This window comes from Marmota flaviventris, chromosome 14 (assembly GCF_047511675.1).
Source record: "Marmota flaviventris isolate mMarFla1 chromosome 14, mMarFla1.hap1, whole genome shotgun sequence".
NCBI classification, from domain to species: Eukaryota; Metazoa; Chordata; class Mammalia; order Rodentia; family Sciuridae; genus Marmota; species Marmota flaviventris.
In genome coordinates, this window is record NC_092511.1 from 53589134 (window position 1) to 53599600 (window position 10467).

Sequence of the window (10467 nt, forward strand, 5' to 3'; positions counted from 1 at the left end):
GATTGGTCTCTGGCTGAAAAAATAGTTATAAAAGACATTTTTCAGATATTTCAGGCTGAGTGTTAAAGACATCAGGGAATAATTCTTAAATTTTCTAAAGTATGATAATGGTACTGCAGTTTCACAGGAAAGTATTCTTATCTTTTTGAGAAGTAGGCTCAGGTATTTAGTTGTAAGAGTCTTCATGCCTGCAATATTTTTGAAATAGGTTCAGTTAAAAAAAAATTAAGCCTGTTTTTAAAATATTTTTTAATGGAAAATCTTCCAGCAATAGACAAAAATATAAGTGATGGTTAAGCTACAAATTCATTCCCAGCAAGAAGTAGGTTACAGAGAAGAGATCATGAGAAGAACAAAAAAACTGAACAGCAGCCCCATGTCTCCCGAGTTAGATCTTATTTCATGAGGCTTGCTTTATTTTTTTTGTCTGTGAATTTTCAAGCCATTTGTAGCCATGATCAAATTCCTTAGACACATGGGGGGGAGGGGGGGGGGAAAGATACAGACAACCAATAGTGGTAGTGCACATCTATAATTCCAGCTACAGCAAGGGTGAAACAGGAGGGTCACAAATTCGAGTCATGCCTGGGCAAACTGTAAAGAACTTGCCTCAAATTAAAAAAATAATAAATATAAAGGGTTAGAGATGTAGCTCAGTAGTACAGCACTTGCCTACCATGCAGGAAGCCAGGGTTCACTCCCTACTACCACCAAAAACCAAAAACAAACAAACAAAACAAAACCCAGACAAAATTGCGTGGTTTTCAATTTTCCCCCACAACTATGTACAAAAGACCACTTTTCAAAAAGGTTGTTGATGTTCTTTAAGTTTTTAAAATTTTTTTGCCAAGGTGCTAGGAATCAAACCCAAGGCCTGGAACATGTAATCAAGAGCTCTACCACTGAGCCACTTTCCCATTCCGACTTTTAAAATTATCTTTAAAAAATGTGAAAATGTAGGGCTGGCATTGTGGCTCAGTGGTAGAGTGCTTGCCTAGCATGCGTGAGACACTGGGTTCGATCCTCAGCACCACATAGAAATAAAATAAAGATACTATGTCCACCTAAAAATTTTAAAAAGTGAAAATGTAAACCTTAAGATGCATCTCAGTGGGACTGGAAATGCAGCTCATTGGTAGAGCACTTGCCTAGCATGCCACAGGCCCCAGCACCACAACATTAACATAAGCATTCTATCTGGAGTGAGATCAAAGAAGAATGAATGATCAGTGTATTTTCTACATGGAACCATCGTCCACAATCTTTTGGGATCATCTTCAACAAATGCAAACATGCTTTCCTGAATTACCGTATCTGTAAAAGAGGAGTTTTAAATTGACATGAAAAAGAACACTGGACTGGGAGTGGTGGAGCGTGCCTATAACCCCAGCTACTAAAATATCCAAAGCAGGATGGAAAAACAAAAGTAAGAAGTGCTGGGGGGATGTAGCTTGGTGATGGAGTGCCCCTAGGTTCAATCCTCAGTAACACATACATACAAAACAAAACAAAAAAGATCAAACAAAACAATATTATTAAAAATCAAAGCACGATTTTGGTTTTTTGTATTGATGCTAGATATATTTAAACTTCTGGACCATTCAATTTTTCAAAAAGTCTCTTTTATCTAAGGTACATGTATCTCCCCAAGTCTCCAGTTTGATGTCACTAATTCTCCTTATAAGTAACATATCCTGTCTACAAAAACCCGTTAGAAAACAAAAGATCAAAATTCACATGGAGGAAGGTTGGGATTGTGGCTCAGTGGAACAGTGCTTGCCTAGCATGCATGAGGCACTGGGTTTGATCCTCAGCACCACATAAAAATAAAGATATTGTGTCCACCTAAAAGTTAAAAAAAAAATCAATACTAAAAAATTTAAAAAAAATTCACATAGAGGAGGGGGTAAATAAATCTAGCAAAAACCTAGGCTAATATGGTTACCATATCAAGCAATAATTTAAGCTCTGAACTTTCCAGACAGTGTGGCTTAAAAAAAAAAAAAAGCAATAACAATAAAGCAATTATGGCAAGCTCTATAACTCAGAAGGAGAAATCTTCCTGGCAGTAGGGTTTAAAAGGAATTTTTCAGATGGGTCATTACATAAGAACACTAAACAATATAATGGACAGTGACTACAATGGCAGTTTACTGCCCATGCGGCTGCTTTCTTCCCAGGCATTTAATATCTCATGCCAAGGGCATCACATTAAATGCAAACCCCAGAAGGCCATTTTTGCAGTGGTGAAGGCGCCAGGGCTTTCTGATTCTAACTGAAACCAGAACCTGTCCTCAAATGTCCACTGTTTCCACTGGGTTTTTCACAGCAGTGGAGCAGTGGATGAAAACCTGGAAAGGGAGAGATTTCCTTATTGCTGTGATCCCACCTTTTGCTTTGGATAGCAGATGGGGAAGGATGCAAGGCTGACATGCTGTTGTGAAAAGGAACAGACCAGGCTTGTATGGCTCCGAGGGATGGAGTCAAGGAACTTAATGCAGAATGGTCAAACCTCTCCAAGACCCCAAGGCCTGAGCATGTGGACAGTTTCTCACTACTCCTACTGTTATTCATGTATGCAGGCACAAATGAGGACCAGAAAAGTACCTGTTTATTGGCCAAGTTCAAAAAGGGACAAGGCCTCTATATTTCAGTACTAAAAGCACAACTTTTTTTGTCACTTTACTATTTCAAGAAAGATATATGAAGGCAAAGCAAAATGCCAAAACAGAAATACCGGCAGGTACAGTGAAGCCACCCTGTTCTGCACACCAGGCAGGATCCTCTCCAGTGACTGGTGTCCAGCAGATCAAGAGTTACTACAGTTTAAGTTCCCTGGGGACTCACAGGAAGGAAATTCCCATTCCCAAACACCAGCCCCCCCCCCCCACCTGCCCAGCCAGGCAAGACACCAAAGGATAAAGGGGCACTTAAAAAGAAGTGAGATTTCTTAGAACACAGCATTCTGTCACCTGCTGCAAGACCTTCAAGTCTCCCAGTCGCCCAGCCCTGAGTCACTTCCCCTCCCTGCACGTCTGAGTCTCAATGCTCACAGAGGAGGGGGTGGCGGTGTAGAGCGGGGAGACCCAGGGCCTCTAGAGCTCACGGCCCGCAGTCCCTACTCCCAGGCGTGGACCGGTGGAAAGTGTCCCTCTGGGATGCGCCCCTGCGACTGCCGACAGGCTCTTAGCACCCAAGCCGGCGCCGAGGCTACCTTAGCTAATGGCAGCTCTGAATGAAAGGAGCCGAGGCAGGCTCCGGATTTATGAATGTGCAAGGGAGGAGGGATGTCATGTGACAATAAAGGAGAGCGTCTTATTCACAAAAAATGAAAAAAAGTGGATGGTAGCGGGCACAGCCACTGAGAAGCGACAGCGGCTGCCGTGTGGTGACCGCTGGGACCCCTGGCCCAAGACTCAAGGCGCGGGGCCCAGCCGCCCCGCCCCCGTCGCACTCCAGAGGGGAAACGCCTCCCGCCAGGCAGAGAAAAGCCGATCCCGACCCCGCCACCGCGAGGCAGGATGGAGCTGCACCTGGGCCCAGGGATGGAGACAGGCACTGGTCCCGCGCGGGGAGGCTCGGGAGCCCCTTCGGCGCAGTGCCCGGAGCATTGTTCCCTTCGAGCTCGCGGGCCGGGCACACGCGCGTGCACGCTAGCGAATGAACACACACACACACACACACACACACACACACACTCTTTCTCTCTCTCCACCACCCGAGCTCGCTGCCCCGCACACTCTCGCCCGCCCCGGCCGCTCGCGCTCCGGATCCGCCCCTCCAGCTACCCCGACCCTGCGGGGCTCGCGTGCCGTCCCACAGGCGCGTGCACACGCGCGCACACACACACACAGACACACACACAGACACACACAAGCAAGCAAGCGCGCCGCGGGACCCTTCGGGCGGCTCCAGTGTACCAGCTCGTGCACGGACCCCAGCGCACCAGACCTCCGCGCGGCCCGCGCCGGTCCTCCCCGTGCTCCACGGTGTTTTTTATGAATGAAAATGTGGTATGCAAATGAGAGCGATTCAAGAAAACGAAATGGCGGAGCCTGGGCCCCAGTGGGCTAGCAAGGGGACGCGGGGCTAGCGGCAGAGCGCGAGTCACAAAGTCACCACGTAAAAACCTATCGACCCCGGGAAGCCTGAGTGGGGGTGTCAAATCTTCAGCTCCGGCCGCCACGAATGGAGGGAGGTCCCTGGAGAGGGAGCGGGGACCGCCCCGAGGTCACCCGCGCGCCCTTGGCCCCCGCAGCAGCCACCAGCCTGCCGACCCTAAGCATGCCCCTGCCTGCCCGCGACAGTTTTTGCCCCCTTCTTCGATTCAACAAGGAGAGAAATCTCGCGCCCCAATCCTAACAGGTCAGCGAGTTGCTGCATCCCACGCCAAGTTCACCCAACGAGTCCCCGCCGGCGTCCTCAGCCCCGGCCCCCATGCTGTCCCGTGGGGCACCCTCCTCCCACCCTACGACCGAACTTACTCGTCCGGGTGTGTTTCTTCGGTCATTTTCTTGTTCACCTAGACGCCTGTCCCGCGGCGGGCAGCTTTGCTCCCTTCATCTTCCTGTCCGCTCACCCCCCCTTCTTCACATCTCCGGAGATCGCCTGATTTGGGGAGGGGGGGCGGCTAGAGATGAGGGGGGCGCTGGAGGCAGAAGGGGAAGCAGGGCGACCCGAGCGCGGGGTGAGGTTTGGGGAAGGGGCGCACCAGCCAGGGGCCGGGGGAGTGAGCGCCGCAGCGCCGCGGGGCTAGGCGGGCGGAGGTCGGGGACTCTGAGCGGGCGGAGGGCGAGATTTGGGCAGGGGACCGCGGTGGGGAAGAGCAGAAGAAAAACAAGCGCGCCTCGGGGACTGCTCGCAGCAGGAAAGGTCCAGCGGCGGGTGGGGGCTGGGTACGGGGTCGCCCCCGGGGGGCCGGGCCAATCACGGTTCCGGGGAGCGGTCGGCGGCCGGGGGAGGTGCGCCTGAGAGGCGGTGCAGGGCGCCCCGTCCGAGCCCCATCTCTCGACTCCACCGATTTACTCCATATTGGATTCTCACCGCCGCCAACAGGAGGAGGAAGTAGGGCGGAAGCGATGACGTCTTCCCAGCGGCCAGAGGTGGTGGAGTGCAAAAAGCTTCCTACTTGCGACCGAAAAAAAAAAGAGAGAGAGAGAGAGAGAGGGAGAGAAAAAAAAACTTTGTCCCGCCTACTGAGCATGCCCAGCTTCTTTACCCCCTCCCTCCTGGCTTCCAGTCCCCAAGGAGCCGCGGAGCGGAGTTGTTTGCGCCGCGTCTGTCTGGCTCCGAATCCTCCTCGATTAAGACTCCGGGTTTTAGGAAGCCCAAGAGGATGAAGGAGGCGGGAGCTGGGGACTCGAACACATCTGGCTCCCGTTTTGTCCCTTCCTTCTTTCCAAACCCTAGGACTGAAAATCGAGGCGGGGGGGGGGGCGCCTGGGGGCGAAGATGGGAAAGCTCAAGGGAGGGAATGGAGTTAAGCGGCTGGAGGGGTGGTGGTGCTCGGAGGAACCACTACCCCCACCGGGAGGGCGGGGACGGCGCAGGTGGCAGCGGCTGGCCTCGCCACCCCAACCCAACCAGAAAGAGTGGGAAGTAAGACTTTGCCAAGGTTCTGATGGCAGAGGCTTTTCCGTCTCACGCAAGTCTTAATTTTTTTTTGTCTTGATAGATGAGCGGGCATTTTAAAGGAGTCGTTATTTGTACATAGAAAAATAAAGGATAAGCCCCCCAAATGCCCCAGAAACGTTTGTGTTTTTGTAGAAATGATAGAGTTAAAAGGTAATCCCAAATATATTTCTGAAACTATCTAGCGAATCTCTCTGCTGATGAAGGATGGATTTTGTTTCAGGCCCTTGAAGACCAGTTACCGAGCCAGAGGTTGCCAGCCCTATGGACTTTGGCACAGAGAGGTGAGGAGCTCATCAACTCCCCACCCCATCCCACCACACCCCCAGTTTTATTTTTCCTGTCTTGGCTTGGTACCTGCTGGAGGTTTTCTGGGTGGGCCCAGGCTCTACAAAGCATAAGGGCAACGTCCAGGACTAGCGTCCTGGGTATGCAGCTGGTATAGTTGTAGGGGATCTGTGCTTAGTTTCATGCTCTGTTGTTGCAATCTTGAAATCCTTTATAAACCAGGATGCAGTGGCCCACGCCTGTGATCACAGCTGCTCTGGAGGCTGAGGCAGAAGGCAGGCAAGTTCAAGGCCAGCCATAGCAACTAAGGGAGACTCTGCTTCAAGATAAAAATAAAAGCTGGGTGTGGTGGCCAGGCCTGTAATTCCAGCGGCTGGGGAGGCTGAGATAGGAGGATTGTGAGTTCAAAGCCAGCCTCAGCAACAATGAGGCCTAAGCAACTCAGTGAGACCCTGTCTCTAAATAAAATACAAAATATGGATGAGGATGTAGTTCAGTGGTAGCTTGCATGAGGTCCTGGGTTCCATCCCCAGTAACATTAAAAAAAAAAAAAAAATGTGTGCATGGGTTTTTTTGTTTTGTTTTTTGTACTGGGGAGTGAACTCAGGGGTGCTCTAGCACTGAATTACAGCCCCCAACTTTTTTTTTTTTTTTTTGAGACAGGGCCCAAGTTCCTGAAGCTGGCCTCAGACTTGTGATCTTCCCTCCTCAGCCTCCTGGGTTGCTGGGATTACAGTTGTTTACTGTGCCTGGACTCCTTTATACTTTTTTAACAAGGGGACTCTGCATTTTCACTTTGCACTGGATCCCACACATTACATAATTATTGAGTATTTCTGGGATCTTGCCATGGAGCAAGAGACCTACTCCCTGTCCCTTTCTGCTCCACAGCACAGTAGAATTTTCTGTACTTGTGAATGTGCCATAAGACAATTCACAGAGATTTTAGCAAAACAGTAACTATTAAACTAGAAGATAAGCATGTGCCTCAAATATGGAATACCTAAAAGGTATATACATATGGAAAGCCATATGTGCTCTAAAGATAGTAAATTTCACCTTGAGTCAGGAGAAACTGCTGGCTTACCCTAGACTTCCTGCTTATCACATCCATGATCTCTGTGTACAAAGACTGAGGTTCAACTCCTTTGATGCTGGGTTCCGGTGATGTGTAGTGGTGAGAAGGGCAGTAGACTGGGTGGAACACCTGGGTTCTGGTTTTCTCCTGGCCCACCTGAGACCCTGAGTGAGGCTTTTATCAAGTCTTCAGTTTCACAAGGATAACAAAGCCAACAGTGTTTTTCTCAGTTTTTCAGGCCATAAAGAATCTTAAGCCAGGGCTGGTGGTGCTTGCCTGTAATACCAACTACTTGGGAGACTAAGGCAGGAGGATCGCCAAGTTTGAGGTCAGCCTGGAAAAGTTAGTGAGCTCTGTCTCAAAATAAAAAGGGCTGAGGATGTAGCTCAGCATTAGAGAGCACCCCTGGGTTTAATTCTCCTCCACAAAAAAAAAAAAAAAAAAAAAAAGTCAAAGAGAAAGCACTACCTATACAAAGGCAAGTGTCCTCTGAATTCCATAACTACCCAGTTCTCACCTTTCACTTTTGATGCTCTTCTCCCTGGGTATATTGAAAGAGATCCTACTCTCAGTCATTCCTGAACTTCTAGGAACACAGGCATTTATTCACACCAAAATTACCTACTCAATGGGCATCTCTCTGGCTCTACCCTCTAGTTTCAGAGTACACAGTACAGCACCATGGCAGTTGTGGTGATTATTAGTTTCTGCAGGTTGGCAAGCTCTGAGGAGCTTGGATGGGTTTTACCCCTACTCACTCAGCCAGCTGTTGCAACTAGTGAAGGACTGGTACAGCCCATGGGCTAGGCAGCCAGGGGGACAATGGAAAAAAAATCATTCTGAAGTCCAGGAGTCACGAAGTCCCTACTGAGATCTCTTTGGTGCCAGACTCAATCTGGAGCATCTTGGGAAGGTCTTAGATTCTTTTTGGCCTTGGGTTCAGTGTCTTTTGTATCAGTATAATATCCCCAATGTAGAGTTGCTGGAAGATGAAATGGGCTATACAGTTAAGGTACCGTAGATAAGAGATTCAATTGCCAGATACGGTGGCACACATCTGTAATCCCAGCGGTTCAGGAAGCTGAGACAGGAGGATCACAAGTTCAAAGCCACCCTCAGCAATTTAGCAAGGCCCTAAGCAACTAAGTAAGACTCTGTCTCTAAATAAACATAAGAGGGGCTGGGGTTGTGGCTCAGCATAGAGTAATTGCCTAGCACTGGCAAAGCCCTGGGTTCAATCCTCAGCCCACATAAAAATAATAAGTAAAATAAAGGTATTGTATTCAACTACAACTAAAAAAAATAAATATTTTTTAAATAAATAAATATAAGAAAGTGCTGGGATGGGCTGGGGATGTCGCTCAAGCGGTAGCGCGCTCGCCTGGCATGCGTGCGGCCCGGGTTCGATCCTCAGCACCACATACAAACAAAGATGTTGTGTCCACTGAAAACTGAAAAATAAATATTAAAAAAAAAAAAGAAAGTGCTGGGAATGTGGCTCAGTTGTTAAGTGTCCCTGGGTTCAATTCCTGGTACAGAAAAAAAAAAAAAAATCCTGACAACTTTTCCTGCTCTTCAGTTGATTCTTCGTTCTTCTTATTCCCTTTATTTCCCCCCAACAGGGATGGAACCCAAAATCTTGCACTTGCTAGGCAAAGTGCTCTCTCACCGTTTTAGACCCCAGCCTCTTTTTGTTCCCTGAAATAAAGCCTTACAAGCCAGGTGTTGTGGTCCACACCTGTAATCCCAGCTACTCAGGAGGCTGAGACAGGAGAATCCAGAGTTCCAAACCGGCCTCAGCAATTAAGCAAGGCACTTAGCAACCCAGAGAGACCCTGTTTCTAAAAAAAATAAAAGGGCTGAGGAAGTGACTCAGTGGTTAAGCGCCCCTGGGTTCAATCCCCAGTACCAAAAATATAATAAGTAAATAAATAAAGTCTTAACAGCTGGGCGCAGTGAAGCACACCAGGTTGAGGCAGGATTGGAGGTTCAAAAAAATTTAGTGAAGCCCTTTCTCAAAAAATAAAAAGGGCAAGGGCTGGGGATGTACCTCAGTGATTTAAGCACTTCTAGATTCAATCCCTAGTATCCAATAAAGAAAGTAAGCCTTCTTGTTCTTTTCTGCTTTGCTCGTCACTGTCACTTAGAGGGGTCTTTTGATAGAAACCATGCTAGCAGATCGCCGCTTGTCCTGCCCATCAGTTGTTAACTGTGGTTGAGGCGAATCTGATTTCTGCATCTTCAGAGAATATATGAGGATACTGGATGAATTAACTCGGATACGTTTATTGAATTGAATATCAGAGTTTTGGCAAAGTCCACTCCACTGGATCGTAACTGGGAAAAGGGAACAGCACAGATTAAGACTTTAAAAGACGCCTCTGAAACGAGTTAAGGACCCGTATCCCTCCTTCTCCCTCCCCACATCCAGCAAAACAGGGAGCAGTCAGCTCTGCACACGATCTAATCCAGAGGGTGGACTCAGAGTAAGACGGTAAAGCTCCAAATGTGCTATGGAACGGCTCAGAACTTCAACGCAAACCCAGCGGAGCACCCAGCAGGACCCCACCTACCGGCCTCGCAAGTCCGAGTGCCGGGCGGGGGAAGCACCCACAGGAGCGTCCTTCCCGCGGGCGGCCGGGAAAGCCCGGAGCTCGGAGCCAGAGCAACCCTCGGCGGCGGCGGGACGGGCATGCTCAGTAGCCCCGCAGGTCCTGTTGCTCTCGGAAGCGGGCCGCGGCCCCCGCCCCCTCCCGGCCCGCACGGGCGCTGGGAGAAGCGGACATTTTAGCTTCCTGTGCAGTCCGCTTTCTCGTTGGTGTCCTTCGCCCCTTCTCGGCCGCCGGGGTCGGGCAGAGCTGGGTGTGTAGGTGTCCCCAGCCGGGGAGTGGGGGTGGGATCTGATAAACCACTCGCGCTACCCCCAGGGGAGGGGAGGGGGCGATTCCGGCCGGACGCCGCGAGGCCTGCGACGTGTGCTGTCTTGCCAACAGCAGCCGCCCGCCGCCGCTGCACCCAGCTCCCGGCCCCGCGAGGCGCGCGCAGCTGCGCCAGGGCCTGTCCTCGCCTCACCCCCACTCTGCCCCTTCGGTATTTCTCAATGACCGCCTCTGCGAGGACACTTCCGACGCGGGAGGGAGGGGTGTCATTAGCGCTTGGTTTATCAGTTCCTTCCGGTCTGCCCCGACCCAGCCCTGCGCCCTGCCTGGCCGCGCCTCGAGCGCTCTGCTGCCTTTATTGTTAGGTTTAAATAGGCAGTCGTGTGTGCCAGTGTGTGCCAAGTGAGTTTGTAGCCCAGCTGTCTCCCCCAAGACGGTTTCCCGCTGGCAGCAATGGAAACCCAAGCTACTCTGGTAATGAAGGGGATGATGCAAACTTAGAAACTGACCCGGCACCCGGGAATGTGCCCTCCCCCACCCGCCACCGCCGGGCGCGCGGCGTCCCTGTTGGGTATGAATGGCTGGAGCTCG

The 10467-nt window shown here is 50.2% G+C and overlaps 1 protein-coding gene across 4 annotated transcripts in view; it reads right to left on the reverse strand.

Moving 5' to 3' along the window:
* Window positions 1-9995, reverse strand: part of Spred2 (sprouty related EVH1 domain containing 2) — a 122306-nt gene extending 112311 nt beyond the window's left edge. Inside the window, exons 1-3 of one of the 4 annotated variants that reach the window (XM_071601651.1) lie at window positions 9571-9995; window positions 5044-5124; window positions 4485-4608 (exon numbers count right to left, since the gene is read on the reverse strand). In XM_071601651.1, coding sequence (XP_071457752.1) covers window positions 4485-4510 — 26 coding nt within the window. In that variant the 5' untranslated portion in view covers window positions 4511-4608; window positions 5044-5124; window positions 9571-9995. Of the gene's footprint in view, window positions 1-4484; window positions 5289-9570 lie in introns of those variants that run through there. The other 3 variants (XM_071601650.1, XM_071601649.1, XM_027934417.2) reach the window with 3 other exon arrangements.
* Window positions 9996-10467: the final 472 nt, after the last annotated feature.